Genomic DNA, 18,985 nt, shown 5'->3' on the forward strand with positions numbered 1-18,985 from the left:
AGCTACAAAACAGCAGTAATCCATCAGACTGAATTTTGCACATGATCTCAACAGAGTTAGTGTACTCAAAAATTGGAACTTAGAAAATTTTATAAACTTTGTATATAAGAAGTACATATTTTGGGAGAATAAGATATTTAGCACATTTTTATAAAGTTGATAAGTACTAAAACACTGGGAGAGAAGTAAGTTTGTGGATTTACAATACTAAAATCAAGTGTTTAGATTCCCCTCGATGAACACAGCAAATAATCCAATATAGTTTTGCTGTAACAACACACACACTAAAACCATAATGCTTATGTTTTATGAGTAGAGGAAACAGACCCCTAGGCTCTGCGATAAGTCTGAAGACTTAGAACGCTGACAAAATGGGTTTTGCTATCTGTAGTGGGCACAGCATAAGTAATTGATTGTTAAGGTTTGTGTTTAACTGCAAAAAAAAAAACTAAGAAAAAATGCCCCCAATGGCTCAGCGGTATGTCTGCGGATTTACAATGCTAAAAACCGGGTTTCGATACCCGTGATGGCTAGAGCACAGATAGCCCATTGTTTAGCTTTGTGCCTAGTTCAAAACACCAAAAACATCTGTAAAATACTTTGTTCATTGGATATAATACATGGTTAACGTCGACTGCAAAAAAAAAAAAAAAAAATGTTTTGGTTTCGCCTACAAAGTTTACAGAATTATTTACATATGCCTAAACGTTTTCTCGTAATTGTTAAGTGATAAAATGACAATCCGTCTTTCTTCTCTCATCACAATATGTTATCAGCATATAAAAATTATGAGAAAAACAAACCACGAGATATATAAAGGATCACAAAATATCTAATGTTTAGTGTTTGTACATTAGTAAACTGGCAGGAAACGATTTATAATTACAATGACATATTTCTGGCAGAGAACATGGTCTGTGTTCTTCAGCATTCTCTACATAAAATAATTTTCATCATGCTTATAAATTGTATTTTGTCAATTTATTATTGAAATAGTCAATTTTAAACACTACAAGTCAGCGAATTAGTTAATCCAGTAGGCTTTATACGAGGTCTGTTAAAAAAATACGCGGACTGTTTGAGTTGCGCGGCTCCAGTTGGTTTCAAGGGAATCCGCTTGGTGTTGCTAGGTTCGCACAGATCGCAGAATTGGGAAATCACCATTTCCCGATTGCAGATATCTTCATTTGTGTATAAGCTACGCGGTTTTAAGTGAAGTGCGACTTTTTCGTTTGGCGGATTTCAGAATGAATGCCCTAAAGGAGCAACGACTTGCTGTGAAATTTTGTGTTAAACTTGGAAAATCTGCGACTGAAACTTTTGCTCTGCTTAACACGGCTTACGGTGATGTTGCTATGAAGCGTACGGCATGTTTCAAGTGGCATGAACGTTTTAAGGATGGTCGACAGTCCATTGAAGGTGTTGAGCGTCCTGGACGTCCTTCCACGTCAACTGACGACCCACACGTTGACAAAATCAACACCCTGGTGCGGGCAAATCGACGTCTGACTGTCAGGGAGCTTGCTGAAGAGTGTGGGATATCATTTGGATCTTATTACGAGATTTTGACCGAAAAATTGAAGATGCACCGCGTTGCTGCGAAATTTGTGCCTCAGAACTCGTGAGTTTTTGGCCAAACACTCGATCACTGTTCTTCCCCCCCCCTCTACTTACCTGACCTTGCTCTTTGCAATTTTTTTCTTGTTCTCCAAACTCAAAAGACTCTTGAAAGGAAGAAGATTTGAGACGATTCCCGAGATTAAGGCAAATGCGACGAAGGAGCTGGAGAACATTACAAAAGAAGCGTACCAAGACTGTTTCAACAAGTGGAAACACCGTTGGGATAAGTGTGTGCGTTGGGGAGGAGAGTACTTTGAAGGGGTCCCAGACCTGTAACTTCTAAATAAAGTACATTTTGTTTTATGACGTCAGTTCGCGTATTTTTTGAACAGCCCTCGTAATAATCACTAACCATGCTTATTAACTTTGTCACTGTCGAGAATCGCTTTTACGCCAATTTGTTGGCAAAGCTCAACAATGTACAGAGTCGCATGGTAACAAAACTATCACCTGATTGATCTTAAGTCAACTGTAGTGTTTATGTTGAATGCTCATAATTCATGTTGATTTGTTAGAAAGTTTTTGTTCTTTATATTTTGATAACTTCGGTGATATAACAACAACATAGTTTAATTCAAAAGTTTTATGGCAGTGATTTTTAGCTAAAAGCAAAATAAAATTTGCCTAATCCTGTTTCAGCTGAAACTTACACTACGTTTATGTATTACGCCTAATGCTTAACTTACACTAAAAATAGCCCTACTGTTACTACATTTATAGAGTTAATGTTTAAAAGTTTTAAGTGTTGAATAAGTTTTAATTAATAAATATTATCTTGATATTTGAACACATCTTTTCTTTTGTTGAATTTCGCGCAAAGGGGAGGGTTATCTGCGCTAGCCGTCCATAATTTAGCAGCGTAAGACTATGGGGAAAGCAGCTAGTCATAATCTCCCACCATCAGATATTGGGTTATCTCTTTAAACAACTCTCCCATGCCTGAAAGGCGACCATTTTTTGGTATGACGGTGATTCGAACCCGTGAACTTCAGATTACGAGTCGAGCATCCCGAACCGCCGGGTCAAACATCTTAGTTTTTTTTATATTAAAACGTATAGAGAATAAACGTTTATCATTATCAAATATATTTTTCCTTTATACCAGTGTTGCACAAACTTTTTGAGTCAGGGGCCACAAACAGACTTCTCGTAACCGTTGGGGGCCACAAAAAGTGAAGATTAAAATCGTCCCACAGTTGTTTCACAAAAGATGGACATCACATTTAACAACACATAAATAATGATTACATCAAAGAATTTGCACATTATTCTAAAAAGTGTTATGATACGTCGTTGCGATGGATGGTGCTGCATGTCATTTACGAGCTTAGAAATGTCCGGCTTGATGTTTGACTTTGAAAGACGCAAGACTGCTTCCAGAAGATCATCAGTCGGCTGATTGCGAGTGTTGTTTTTCTTCAGTTTTATATGCGAGAAAGCCTGTTCGCAGCAGTACGTGCTGCCAAACAATCTGGTGTAGACAAGTGCATTCTCTTTCAGATTAGCAAATGTATCAGACAACGTTTTGTAGAAGTCAAGCAAACTGTTTTCTCGGTAAATAGCATTCAGTTCATCAGATGCCTGGAGATCAGTAAGTTCGAGCTGATATTCTGCTGAGAAGTCATCCACTGACACACTGAACGGATTAGCAAAAAGTTTCATGAACAATCTGCATTGGTCAAAGTCATGAAACCGTGAGTTGAAGGATTGAATCAAGGTATCTAGCTTCCCAACATAAACTTGTGTGTCAATGTCCTGATTCTTCTGTAGTTGTGACTGAAAAGTGGGAAAGTGCACGAAATTGCCTGATGCTGCTTACTGTCGGAACAACTACAACTTTGTCCTGAAAGCTGAGACGTGATTTGCAAGCTGACAGACAAGCTGATTTTTGCCTTGCAATTTCAAATTCAGATCATTCAAGTGATGTGTCATATCGACCAGAAAGGTCAAATCAGCTTGCCATGCTGGATCAGTCATGGAGATCACTTCTGTGTCTTTGTTCTTGCTTCTGTGGAATTCTATCACCTCATCAATCAACTCCCAGAATCTTTTGAGCATCTTCCCTCGACTCAGCCAGCGTACTTCACAGTGATACACAAGGTCACTGTAGTCTGAATCAATTTCTTCGAGAAGACTTCGAAACTAACGGTGATTGAGCTCTCCTGATTTGATGAAATTAATGGTTTTCGTTACTAATGCCATTAGTGCTTGAAAACCATGTTCTTTACTGCACAGGTTTTGTTGGTGAATAATACAGTGCAACTTCACCAACTGTCTGTTCTGATTTTTTCGATGCTTCATCAACAGTGCTACCAGCCCGCTTCTTTCTCCGGTCATGGCTGGTGCTCCATCAGTTGTCACACTTACCAGTTTCGTGAAATCCAATGAAACACTACTACACAGTTGTACTGTCTCCTCGAATAGAGCAGACCCAGTTGTCTGACCCTTCATGGAACCCATGCCAATTAGTTCCTCTGTGATATCAAATGATGACGACACACCACAAACAAAATCTAATAGCTGTGCTGTTGAACTGATGTCAGTCGACTCGCCTGCTGCTAAAGAGAAGTAGATAAAGATGGTTGCTTTATTTGTAAGCTGTCTTGTCACGTCTGCTGAGAGGTGTGAAATTCTTCATTGAACTGTCATACGATTCAAAGCCACCGTCTGTAGCTTGCAAACTGCTTCTGGACACAACTTTTCTGATGCAGTAATCATACATTTCTGGACAAAATCACCATCAGTGAACAGTCGGCCAGATTTCGCTATCATCAACAAAATATCGTAACTCACCTCACATGCTGCACCTAAATCTGCTGCCTGCTTTGAGAAAACGTTCTGCTGGTGATTCAGCGACCGCCGCAGAGATTCAATTCGAGCTGTTCGTTCATCACCGACAGCGTTGTGGAAATCTTTATGCTTCGACTCATAATGACGCTTTATATTGGATACCTTCGTCACTGCTATTGTCGAATGACACAGCAGATAAATCACGTTCTTCTGTTGTTGAACAAATCAGTATTGCGCAGTCCAATCATCATAAAACTGCCGGTTTTGGTCGTCAACTTTTCTTTTACGATTAGCTGCCATTTTTGTTAGGAAATAATATCAAAATAGGGCTCGTATGTAAATCTCGAAGAACAATTGGAATGTGTGAGATTTAATAATTACGGAAATATTACGTCATTGCGCCAATGATTAAATGCTTAGGAATTAACGAGATTTGCTTATTAATTTTCGTTATTGCTCGACACAAATATGGAACCATCCAGTATCTAATGTAATGTATATTATTCTATAGCGCTTAATCTTCGCGCAGGCGCGAACTCTCTATGTATGACTTTCCCGTTGGACATCGCGGGCTACTCGTCGCAGGCCGGATTTGGTCCGCGGGCCGGACTTTGTGCACCACTGCTTTATACAATCAAAAGAGTTGAAAATTTGTGTCAGAAAGACTGCACTGTTTTCTACTTCCTGACAGTGAAAAAGCTCTTATACAATGTACTCGTGTTTTTGTTCTCGATAGCTTTAATTTTTCTGCGTACTTTTTACTAGTAATGTAGTGATTAAAAAGTTACTTCCAGACTGGTGAAGTAAGTTAAGTCAGATGCATTTTGGACGTAGAGACAAATTAGTTTTTGTTAAATTATATAATTTTCATAAATAATTTAACAATTGTTTTTCGTCCTTTTATTTTAGTACTAGTAATATTTATATATATGTAAGCCAATGTTTTTTGACACAGTTTTAACATGAAATCCGTAAAGGATGAATTCATTAATAGGAATAATTTTGAAAATATGTATGTTTAAACACCTTTTATTTGAAGTTCATAATGGACTAATCAATAAAAATAATAATTTTATGTACCTATGTGTATGTGGTCTTATCGCAAAAATTAGGCTTGTTGGTTGCATTTGTCAGTTTCAAAATTTAAAACCGTGTATTTTGCTCTGCATATAACGCGCAATTTTGGATATATAGTTTTTATCTCCTTCCTGACCAACCCAGCTAGCGAATTCTGATTAACAAAAAGTAAAATTATCCTAGGCAGTGACATCAAAGAAAAGGATCTTAGTGTTCTAATCGGTCATACACTCAAGCAGTGTGCTGTTACTAATATAAGGGTGTCGGTTGTTTGGTAGTCTCCCTCTGGTACAGCGATAAGTCTACGGATTTACAACGCTAAAATCAGGGTCTCGATTCCCCTCGGTGGACTCAGCAGATATCCTGATGTGGCTTTGCCATAAGAAAACACACTCACAGTTTTTATATTATTGTACCATGTTACTACCTAACAATCACCAGTTCATAACTAGTGAACTACATAATTCGGAAAACTTACGGTAAATTATCGCTTCTAAAAATAACTATATTCAGCACTCGTACTATACAATTTTCTAAACCATAACTCTCGCATTTAACGTAAATGGAAATAGTTGTGTATATCTAACAGAGTATTGTTCATGAAAAATGTTTTTTATACTATATACAAAAACTGTTTTCAGTCATGCATAAAGTCTCCTTACACAATCTGCATCCACTCTTACAGTCCCCTTGATAGTTTCAACGCAGAACTGGTAGATCTGAAGATATAATGCCATCTCATAATCCTCGCACTGTCGATTTTACATCTCAGGATGTATGAAAGAGGTTAATGATCCACCTGAATAATGAACTTCCCACTAAGATAGTCCTAAAATTTTTAGATGGTAAATATTATGACAAGACACTCTTGTTCTGTCATAGAATAGTTCTCTTTACTCAGCAGCTTTCTACTGATGTGTATTATGGGAGACAATTCATCTACATGTTCTTGCAGAAGTAAAGATTCAACTCCTGATGGACACAATGAACAGTTTGTTCAAGTCTGGTATTCTAAAGATTTGTGAGCTTTCCCACATGCTCTAAAACATTTGGAATGTCATATGCTGTGGTTGTTCTAACTTCACCTTCTTGGCTTGGCCTTTCTTGGGAGGGTCAGTCACTGGTGTGAAAACTTCAGCATAGTTAAACTTTCTAAAGTATCCCAATAACTTTAAACAAATGTTTGGGGTCATAATCTTTTAAATAGTGATTCTTTACCAACAATATGCAAAGCACCAGGTATACCATGATAGATCAGTATCTGATGGTACTTAGACTGGTCCATTATTCCACCCCTAAACCATCACACTGCCTCCCTTGTGCTTCATGATAGGTACTATGCATCGAGGTATCTTTCACATTTTTTTCTGATGTACAATTTATGCTTTAAGTTAAATGTTTCAAACTTTGACTCATCTATCCAATCATCAACAATTCAGCTTTTGTACTTTTTAGCAAATTTAAGTCTCTTGACAATACATGGAGATCAAAGTACAGGTTTTTTGATTATTACACAACTAAATACTTCAGCATTCAGTCTTCTTGATACTATAAACCTGGACACCTTTCTGTTACTTTGAGAGGCATTTCAAGTCTGCAGCAATTTGTCAGAAAGTCCAACCAGCATGACGTAAAGCTTTTATGTAAACTCTCTGCTCTACTGACAATTCCGTTTTTTGGGCTGTGGCATGACAACAAATCTTAATATAATGTGTTAAACACTGTTTATATCAAGGTTGATTTATGGAGTGCTATTAAATTGATTTCTTCTAGCGTATACCAGTACCGTCTGCTAGCTTCTTGCAATGTCAGTTATTTCAGACCCTAAATTTGATCAGTATATTCATTCAAGCAAAACCCTTATAACATGCCTTGTACACGTATGATAATTTTAAAGAAACTCTTCATTTTTCAGCACCTACAATGATACAAACCACTCAGTCAAAGTTTAAACCACAACCCTGATTCCTGAAAAGACATTTTACTTATATTTCCTCTCTTTCAGTTTTATTAATAGCCTCCTCTTTATACATGGACAGAAAGTCATCAGTATTAGACATCAGTAGACTGATCACCAGGGAATATGATTCTGAGCCAATTACGATATTACTGTGAAAAATATTTGCTTGCTTTCTCAAATATTTAGTTTTTGATGTATAACTAAAACACTTCTGTAGTTTTTAAATAAAAGAACCAAATGCTGGCATAAGTGTCAGACATTTTTTATTGTACTATTTTTTAAAATATTTCACATATTAGATGATGAAAACAGCACAACAATTATGTCTTGTGCATTAATTACCACAATAGGAATAAGTAACATAATTTCATCTATTTAGTTCAATAACATCAAATCAGCATTAAATTACAGTGAAAAATCTGCTTATTATTCATTATTACACAAACATTCCCAAAATCAACAACTATTTTAAATCTTGAAGAAATATTCTCATTGGAAAACAAACCTCTGTTAAACCACACATTCTTTAGGTAACAGAAGTATTTTGTCAATCTTGCATTCTCAGAGAAACTTGACTATTTATTAAACCACTCACTCTAACATTTTCATTTTATTTTCATGTTTGAAAAAACCATTTTAAATAACTTATAATCAGAAGAAAGATGTTAAACCTGGACCTACCAAAGTACTCCAGAAACAAAATTAATATTTTCTAAGATAATGACACAGAAACTTATAAATAAAAGGAAAAAGTAACTTATTTTACCTCTCACTTTAAATACCAATATTTTCACTGATTAAGATTCTGGGGAAAAATAGTTTTCCAGAAACTATACACAAATATGAAACTCGTTCAAAAATATTTGTTTAAACAAATAGCTGATTCTTATTGTCTTCTGCTAGTTTATATTCTTCAGATTTATCGTCATCATCTGGAATCGTTACTTCATCTGACCCTGTTGGAAAAGCTTCTAAGTAACTACTTTCTTCTGTCTCAGTATTTCTTTTTTCAGTATCATACTTACTTTTCTGTTGGTTCATAAACTGCCAGATAATAAAACATGCTAGAAAAGCACAGATTATGCCACCAAGCATCATGTGCATGAGAAACATGGGTGTATGTTCAATGTAGTGACCAACTACCAGAGGTGCAATCATCTCGCCGAGCGAGGTGGTTACAATGAAAGTAGATGTTACTTTATTAGTCATAACAATATATCTCTCAACCCATGAGATCATACTGGGGTACATCGATGCCAAGCCAATTCCAAGAAGCCCTGAACCAAGCCAAAGAACTTCTTCAGAAGAGGCTGAAAATATCACAAGAAGAGATGTGGCTCCAAGGGTAATACAAATATCTATGACCAACATAACTAAACTACTGAGCTTCATAGATACAAAAACTGCCATACCACGTGCAAAAGTATAACTTCCCCAATACACAGAAGTTAAAAAAGAGCCTTTCGACTTGGATAATTTCAGTGGTCCAACAACAGCAAAAGTAGCAATCATCTGTCCATATGTGACTTCCAACCCAGCATAACAAATCATGAAAACAACTGAAACAGCAAGTACCATTAGAGTAAATTGTAATCCCACAGATTGGGAACCTTCCTCTTTCTCCATCTGGTCAGTTACATCTGACTTCTTGATCACAAAGGCAATAAAAAATAAAATAAAAACTACAAAGGTGAAAGCTCCAATTATAGCAAAGGCATATTCAATGCCAAAAATCTGAAATCCATTGTGGCCTTCAAAATATGTGTTTTGTTCTAATTCTGTGTTATTTTTTTCTGTTAAATTTGTTTGAAGCTTCCAAAACAGTGAAGGGTCAGTTAGGTTTATAGCTTCTGAAGTTCCATTAGTTTCATTTGCTGGCATGAGAAATGGTTCTGCTAGTATTGGAGCTATAAGGGTCCCAACACCAAATGTAAAATGAAGAGCCTGAAAGTATGGTCCACTTTCTTTGCCCCAAAGATGAAGACACCAACAATTTCCTCCTAGGAAAAAAAATATTAAAAGTAAATACCTTAAATGTCATTATCAAAGTACATTATATCATTATCAATACAATCACAGCCATTTTAAAAATATGGAGGTCTATAAGTCTGAAAGAATTTCAGGCACTCCTCCCCACAGCACTAACTACTACACATTATTATTAGTGTAGTGTGGTCAGTTTAAACTAGGAAATGGTAATTATATACTTTCCCCCCCTGGACCTTGATCTCATTGGCTCAATTTCAAGATAGCCACAAATCTAATACTGATTGACACTCATTACAAATTTTCTAAGTAGTTTTATTCCTTCTTTAAAAAATATTATTCTCTCAGCAGCTACATTTTGTGTAAATAACATTACCGTTCCACCTTTGTGCTCACCGACTGAAATTTAAAATGGCATGTAAATTACAGCTTGTTCAGTCTGTTTGTAAACTACTATTTTTATCAACTCCAATTAATTTGCAATACATACAAAATAGTACATAGAAATTAGATATTATTTGAAAACAAAACAGGAGGTACTCAGTCACAGATGATATAAAAAGTTTGGAGAGGGGATATCTGTGTTACAAAAACTTTTGTTTGTATATCTTCATACCTGTAGCCATTATAATACAGCAAAAAGATAATTACTTAACATTACACACCAGTGTCCAGGCTTCACTGGTGAAAAGGACTAACATCATATTCTATTAAATTCTGATTGTCATGTTGTAACTGTGAGAAGAAATAAGAAACAAAACTTAGGGCTAACTCCACAACATAAGTATACTAAACACACGGGAGCTAACTCCACAACGTACATATACTAAACACACGGGAGCTAACTCCACAACGTACGTATACTAAACACACGGGAGCTAACTCCACAATGTATGTATACTAAACACAATAGTTAATCCTAGGTTATGAAGATTTTATTAGAAGATACATTATGATTACAAATGTTACCTTTAACACAACATAAAGCACTACATAACATGTAGCAATGAACTATGTCAGAAACAAAAAAAAATTTACCAGATGGTACAGTATAGCACAAAAAACTGAATAATTATGTACACAAGTGATAAAATGAAGAATATACGGACAGAAAATCCTACGTTACTTACATATACACATAATTATAGAAAATACTTCATAAGTTACAGGAAACTTAACTCTAACAAGGACCTATAGAAAACAAAAGTTGAACATGCTCGGAAAGAGTATTTTTAGTTAAAATGGAGAAATAAAAAGATATCTTTCGTAAGTTGGAGATAACTAAATCCATATAGCACAATAAATACATGTAGAACTAAGACACAATTCTAAAACAGAGCCCTTTTTTTCCTCAAATATGAACTGATGTGTATCCTACTGTGGTCAAAATTCAAACTGCACTTTCCTCAAGAGTGTTTTTACATATACTGCTTCTTTTATACCTTACTTTTAGTGTTGGTTCATTGTTACCAATTTCTGTTTTCTCCCATTGGATTTCCTTTTAGTAGCTAAAATGGTGTCTTTATTCAATTAGACATTCAATGTTTTGCTTTAATGCTTTTTCAGAAGTATTCAGTAAAACACAAAACTGACAGTACATAGCTTCAAACTGTACCCTCAGTTCTGGCTTGTGTGTTAGGGAATGCTTCTAAAAAACAAACAAACTGTAAAGTGAAATGTTGAATGTTTAATTAAATATGTTGGTGTTATAAGGTCATTTATTTTTAGTATTAATATGCCTTATATAAATCAATATGGACTACAGTAATTATATAATGAGTTGAAATGGTGTTTATACTTCACTGGTGAAACGATAAACATCACAAAGACCTGGAGCAATTGTTAATTGAAGAACTCATTCCATATAGTGCTAATCATTATAGAAAATTAAAACTCAGTCTCTAAACTTTACATGAAGAACCATCAACAACACGTACCAGTGTCTATAGCCCCTAAGGTTAGTCCTCCAACAGTCATTGTCACAATAAGTGAACCCAAATCTCTACACCAGGGAGCAGCTGTCGTTGTAATACCCAAGATCAGAATGTTAATGAGGAACAGCAGTTGTCTGTTGAAATGATCAAAAAGTATTCCTCCTGTAAATAGACACAAGCTGAAAATGCTGTAACAAAATAGTTACACAACTGGGATCAATACTGTCAGCTGAAACAGGCAAATAACAGTTTCAGGTAAAAGATCTCATGGTTTAACATGATTCATTATTATAAATTTTGTATTTATCCACAACATCTGGTGGAGTAACAAAATTAAGATGATCAAGTTATAGAAAGTGGAGTTTGTTGAAATTTGTTTCCAACTCAACCTTTAGTAATTAGGATGAAAGATTTTTTGGTTGTTACAATTTTGTGAAACAAAATAAATTAGCTAAAAAGTTCAATTTTTCATGGTGTGTAAGTAAAGCATTCCATCTTTCTCTGCAATTTCATGAAACATGTCAAGACAATGGGTAGTTGTTTAAGCAAATTCACCTGATAGATTATACAATTTTTGCTATAGATATTGTATACATACACATCAGAAACTAGTTCCCTCATTTAGGCTATAATTTTGCACTGTTGTGTATTTAATTTTATATCTGGCCTAATACTCTACTTTTTTTTTTACACTCACTTCTATTAAGATAAAAATATGAAGTATTTAAAGGAATGCAAGAAGTGATCAGTTTAAAAATGTACAAAAAATCAACCTTATATTACATATACAACACAGTAAAATGTCAACATTTTGTTTTAACTAATAGACATCTGAACTAAATAACATATTTTTCATCAGGTAAGCTTTTGTGAGCATTATATATAATTCTTTAACTAAAACATGGGTTGCTTTAATAAATTTCATTTATTTTAAACTTAATAAAAACAAAGATTTCCATAACCTTTAAGGACTTTTTTTAGCTTCTAGAATGGGTTTTGCTATTTGTCCTCAACACTATTGCAAAGAAAATTCATGGATTTAGTTATCACTGTTTTTTTTTTTGTAGTTTTTTCACAGCTAATGTACTTCAGCAAAATACGAAAAAGAAAGCTCAATGAACATGAGAATTGGGGAATTTAAGAATTACATATAATTTCAGTTTGTGCATTAGAAACTTACCTACAATGGATCCAATCAAGTAGCCAATGCCCCGTCCTACAATGATGTATGAAATGTGTTCTGTATCCGTATTCACGGCCCGTTCTAAGTCTAGAAGGGTTGGGCCTGTTATAGCTACAGCCATACCCTTAGAGAAATAGACCAAAGAAATGGGATAATTACTTTTCTAAATTTTTCTTTTCTTTGCATATTATTATTATTAAATGTATGACAGTATAGAAACTTGTTCCAACCTCTTAGCAACTGCCTGTAATGAACACACCCATAAAAAATATAACTCTTTAAAGAAAACACACTGGTATAAGAACTATAAAAGTTTATAAACAAATCACATTTTATTTAATAGCAATATACCCAATTTCACTGATAAAATATTTTCATATTTGTATATTTCTACCTAAATCTTGAACTCTTTAAAACCTGTACTTTCTTATTTTGTAGAAAGATTATACAAAATTCCATTCATAGTAACATTAAAAGTTTGCAAGATTTTTAGGTTTTTTAATATAAATCACATAATGGCAACAGATATTTCACCTACATTTAACTTATAAAACAAAAAGGGTATATTAAAGGAAAAAACAATTCTATAAGTAAGAAACACAAGCTTACCAAGGTCACAAATGCAAAGTAAAGGTTTGCAGTTTTAAATATTTTGAGTTTTGAAGCCCTCATGGTTGTTTCTGACTTCAACTGGTGTTCAATATTATTATCTACAACAATAAATAAAAACATATATAACACTTACAAGGATATAGTACTACAAACTTAACAGTTCAAATCTTCCATATATATGCTTGTATATGTCAAGATATAAATCTTTGAACTAATGAAATCAGTCATCAAGTAAATGTATTACTAGTCACAAAGTATAAATGTATAGATAGGAAGGCTTAAAATTAAATTTATACATATGGGCTATATAAAACCCTAAAATTAAAAGCACAACCGTCTTCCATATATGGCTGTGCCTACACGTCATAAGATAGAGGAAGATTAGAAATTAGGCAACTTTTTTTAAAAAAAACGTGGAATAAGTATGTGTATCCCCTACATATTGGAAGAGAATGTCTAAGAACTTTAAAAGTTGTAAGTATACGTCTGATGAAAGTAAAGTGGAGACAACTATAACTCCACTAGTACAGTCTAGTGTTAAATAAAGTAGGAACGTCATGTCTATCAATAACTTGATAAACAATTTCGCGAAAAAAAGCCTTTCTGAAAGAGCATATCAGCGGTCATTCTCTTAGCTTCTATCACTAAGAGCGTTCCACATTGTTTAATGTTATCACTCTCAATCTAGGTCTCGAACATCATGTACTGCTAGTTCTACTTCTAGGCGCCATCCTCGTTAGTAGTAGTTCTTCCATTTTAAAAACACCAAATATTTTAAATTAAATATTTATGCTTTAACAATATATACTTACATAACGAGCTCAGGTGTGTTTTCTATCTAAAATTATGTTTCAAAATAGATGTATTTTTAAATGATTTAATCAAAAATCGCCACAGTGACATTCGTCGATTCACTTATTTAATTTTATAAGTGCGTTATATGCACCAAATAAGACATGCGCACAATAAATTATGTTTTAATAATGTCATTTTACACAAGATTGATCATTTAACACTGTTTATATTTGTAATCGTTATAATATGGTATTAAGCAGTGGTGTTTTACCCTGGGACATTTAATTTCAAAAATAAATTACTGTAGTTACTTTCAATGCCAGAACAAGAATGAGGTTTAAACGCTGTATGACTAGCAAACACAGATATTTTGTTTATAATATTTGGATAATTTTTGAAATGTAGAGAATATGTAGTTATATATCAACAAAAAATCATCATTTGTAAACGAAAAGAGAAAGAAACATGTATATATATTTCTTTTATTTTTCAGCAAAGGTGAAACTGAAAGGAGAATCTGAGATGTAGAGACTCAATTCACTCTTTGATCGGCTGTACTCTCTACTGAGTCTACTGTGTACTGCAGTTTCATCTTGCTCAAGGTTTATCAGTCAGGCCTCTTATAATGGTAAAGTGTATATAATTTCTATAAGGTTTCGAGTCCTTCTTATTTCACTTCACAATAACCTAAATTAAGTACCCGTGAATAATGTATGACATTTCGTTTAATTAATTCTTAACATGAAAAAAGAAAAATGGTTCCTTTATTCAACTGCGTCATTAAAAGTTCTACAAATTTACATTTCTGAATTTGTTTATTACTTATGTGAGTCATGAACTTTGTTACTTATTCGATACAAAAATCATTAGTTTTTCGAGTTGAAGCAAACTTGGATGATGTTTCTTAAAAAAATAGTAAAAAGTACTATAAAATAATTTACATGAAACTTAGAGTAGCATTGTCTATTATGTTCATACATTTTGAAAATGTTATATCATTGTAAAATTTTGACTTTTTTTCGACGTCTTCATTTCATCACTTGTAGGTTTGTTTTGGAATTTCGCACAAAGCTAATCGAGGGCTATCTGTGCTAGCCGTCCCTAATTTAGCAGTGTAAGACTAGAGGGAAGGCAGCTAGTCATCACCACCCACCGCCAACTCTTGGGCTACTCTTTTACCAACGAATAGTGGGATTGACCGTCACATTATAACGCCCCCACGGCTGGGAGGGCGAGCATGTTTAGCGCGACTCGGGCGCGAACCCGCGACCCTTAGATTACGAAGCGCACGCCTTAAGGCGCTAGGCCATGCCAGGCCCCCACTTGTAGGTGAAGATATAATTTGATTATCAGCTTTACCTTATATTTGAATGCGATATTCGCAAATTAATTTGAAAGTTGAAAAAGCTAAACATTTTAAAATATGGTTGTTTTGTCTCTTACCTGTTTAAATATAATTTTTATTGTAATAAACAGCGAATGTTATTTTGTACTTTATTTCTGTTATGAAAATGGTGATGACTCAAGAAATTAATATGGACAATCACTGCAACATAGACAAAATCATAAATAAATCGTACCTTTAAAAAACGTCACATATAAAATGTGTTTGGAAAAACATACAAACAGCGACTTATACAAAGAAAAATACGGTAGATGCGGTCAACCCCGGATTAAGGCTTGGGTTTACCAAGCTGAAACCCAGAACCTCACACTAATTAGGGAGTCTCAAACTATGACTATAAATGTATTGCACGTAGAGGTTCTGTCTCGAGGGGACCTCTATAAGTTGAAAAGCCTAGGGCCAATAAAGCCCTTAATCCGGCCCTGGATGTGGTATATTGCAATTGTACTTAAATCTTTTAAATAATGATGAGATACTACAGTACAGATCGAGAAGGACCTACGCTGTGCGCATTTTCTAAGACAATGGTACGACTAAACGTCAGTACTAATTAGTATAATAATGTACGTTGTGGCCAAAATTTATGGTGGAAATATGCGTTATTAGCGAGATGTAAGACGAGGGACCGTATTATTCTAAGCTAATCGTCGTAAAACAATCGCATATTATAAAACAATCAGTGAACTTGAAATTTTATAGCATGTTCGGCTGTCCTCATTGTTAGTTTTTCACCGGGTGGGTCAGTGGTAACTTTACGAACTTACAATGCAAGAATCCCAGATTCGATTCCCTGCGATTGACAGATTGAAGATAGCCCACTGGAAATAAAAAATTTGAAGTCGCGCTTCGATCACACCTGTCAACATAAGCTCACATGGTCGTTTTGTCGAAGGAGACCGTCTTATCTCACTTCCCCTTATTTCATAACTGAACAGTTGTGTCATGGTTTACTTTAGATTTAACGTTATCACTAGTAAATACACTTATACATATTATTAACACCAATATCAAAATGATACATTCAGTAACTCTTGGAAATGTTAAGCAGAATTACTTTTAATCAACTTTTCAAAATTATAAGTTTATTTAAGTGAATAAAATACAAGTAATAGCAGGAATTATAACTTATGAAACCTTTACGGTAATTTTTGTACACTGAATCCGAAAATGATATCCATTTTTTCCCCTTTACGTAAACATTTTCCAGTTTTACATCCCCCCAGCGACACAAAGATATGTCTACGGACTAACACCTCTAGAAACGGGGTTTCAATACCTGCGGTGGGCAGAGCACCGATAATCTATTGCATAGCTTTGTGCTTAATTCCAACCTAACAAGCAAACGCTTGTACATAAATAATTTTTATTGAAATCAGATCACATTTTGTTATGCTTAACATGTTAATAAAACCTGGCTGTAGACTTCTCTAAACCAATCATGACGTGGGAATCTCATCATTCTAAAATTCACGAGAAACACCATTAATATATATACGGTTAACAGGCCATATAATGTGTTATTTCTAGATAGTATTTGTTTGTGCATGTACTTTGACATTATTTTTCATTTCAATATTATTCGCCCCTTACTAGTACAACGGTATGTCTTCGGATTTACAACCCTACAATCAGGGGTTCGGTTCTCCTCGGTGGGCTCAGCAGATAGGCCGATGTGGCTTGGCTATAAGAAAACATACAGTATTATTCATTCATCGTTATGGCAACAAGAGATTACGTCAATGAAAAACATATTCTGTTATATTTGCGTTGAATTTGATCTCACACTTTTTCTTCTTCTCGATTTGTAAAAACTCCTTACGTGATAAAAAAATATTATTATCAACACCTACGTAGCTCAATTACGAGAAATCTGTTATTAAAACCAAATAAACTTTTATGAGGTTCAAATCCATAGCCCGTGTAATTGATAAGTTATTCTTTTTTGAAAAGAGTATCAAATTAAGTGTCCATATAATATATCAATAATGTATGTTTTGTTCAAAATATAATATATCATTAATGTATATTTTGAACACGAATTATACATATAGACTTAAATCTTTTCTTTCTCGAATTGAAATTGTTATTATTTAAGCAGAATTAAGCAGTTACTATGTTTTACCTGAATACATTTATTGAATGTGTTTTAGTTAAAGACTAGTGTAAATAATCTTGAGTTTAGTATTATTACATACACTATAATTTGTTTGATTATTGGATAGGGTGCTTGCTCTCTTTCTCGCTGTTTAAAGTTCTCATTACAATAATGCATTTTAAGGTTTAATAAGCACTGTTTAAGTAAATATATTTTAGTGCTAACTGTAATCCATTACAAAACCTGATACCGCAGTTCACCAAATCTCCATTTATTGAGAAGTTGTTTTTTCTTCCAACCACTTTTTTTTGTTGTTGTTTACTTTTCAACGAATTAGCCGAATTATGGAAAGCAACACCAGGAATATATGTATTAAACAGTAAAACTACATCGACCACAAGAGATGTAACAATAAGTTTGCAACGATACATTGGCCAAGCGCGTAAGGCGTGCGACTCGTAATCCGAGGGGCGCGGGTTCGCGCCCGAGTCGCGCTAAACATGCTCGCCCTCCCAGCCGTGGGGGCGTATAATGTGACGGTCAATCCCACTATTCGTTGGTAAAAGAGTAGCCCAAGAGTTGGCGGTGGGTGATGATGACTAGCTGCCTTCCCTCTAGTCTTACACTGCTAAATTAGGGACGGCTAGCACAGATAGCCCTCGAGTAGCTTTGTGCGAAATTCCAAAAAACAAACAAACAAGCAACGATACATAGTTCACACGTTATCTATACTTTTACTGCACATGTTGAGAATATATTGGAATACACGTGTCTGTTATTTATTGTAGCTCACTTTCATGTACAATTTGTTTTTAAGTGACAACATATGTACAATTATAAATATTTTAAGATTGTATCACTTGTATTTAAGAAATGTCTACACCGTAGTAATATGTTCTATCTTTTCTGAAATATATTTTGAAATATAATACTTAGAAATATGCAGCATACGGAAGCATGTCTGTATCCTTTCTGCCTCTTTAGATAAAAGTTAATTTTTTTCTGATGAACAATAGTGAACTATTCGAAAGTGCACGAGTTCTGAATCTCGTTTGAAACCATCACAACTTTTAAATATGATTTTCTGTGCTAACTTTTTAATTGTAATTTTTAAAATTATGATGTCTTTCATAGTTCTGTTGTTCGGATGCATTGAAGCGCTCTACTGAATTACTAAAAAACAAATTAAGGGCAAGCGATTTAGAAACTACAACAGTAAGAAAATTAGAATTGAGTGATGAATACCCTATAAAAGTCCTTGTTTCCTTGGCGAATCAAGAACCAGAATTAAGGAAAACTACAAAACAACATGTATGATATTAAATTAACCTACTATCGAAACTAACGAAAGTAAATTTGAAACCATATGTTTGTCGACAGTGATACCGACGTATCGCGTGTCAGACAATATGTAAAACATGTCTGTCAGTTCGATAAAGGATGAGTTAATCAAACAAGAAACACCTTGCATGTTGAAACACACAGAGAAGAAGAAAAACAAAATACAGACGATTTCACACTCGTCATG

At 34.4% G+C, this 18,985-nt stretch overlaps 1 protein-coding gene across 3 annotated transcripts; it reads right to left on the reverse strand.

Moving 5' to 3' along the window:
- Positions 1-7,693: 7,693 nt before the first annotated feature.
- LOC143257029 (sodium-dependent glucose transporter 1A-like) lies at positions 7,694-14,131 on the reverse strand. Of its 3 annotated transcripts, none has more exons than XM_076515106.1 (5): positions 13,975-14,131; positions 13,160-13,260; positions 12,548-12,674; positions 11,371-11,529; positions 7,694-9,447 (listed from the first exon to the last, which is right to left on the reverse strand). In XM_076515106.1, the coding sequence occupies exons 2-5, from the start codon at positions 13,220-13,222 to the stop codon at positions 8,315-8,317; spliced, it is 1,482 nt and encodes a 493-aa protein (XP_076371221.1). In that variant the 5' UTR covers positions 13,223-13,260; positions 13,975-14,131; the 3' UTR covers positions 7,694-8,314. The 3 variants fall into 3 exon arrangements, with proteins under 3 accessions (XP_076371221.1, XP_076371222.1, XP_076371220.1); XM_076515107.1 differs by lacking the exon at positions 13,975-14,131 and adding an exon at positions 13,602-13,896; XM_076515105.1 differs by lacking the exon at positions 13,975-14,131 and adding an exon at positions 13,497-13,521.
- Positions 14,132-18,985: the final 4,854 nt, after the last annotated feature.

This window comes from Tachypleus tridentatus, chromosome 7 (assembly GCF_004210375.1).
Source record: "Tachypleus tridentatus isolate NWPU-2018 chromosome 7, ASM421037v1, whole genome shotgun sequence".
Classification (NCBI taxonomy): Eukaryota; Metazoa; Arthropoda; class Merostomata; order Xiphosura; family Limulidae; genus Tachypleus; species Tachypleus tridentatus.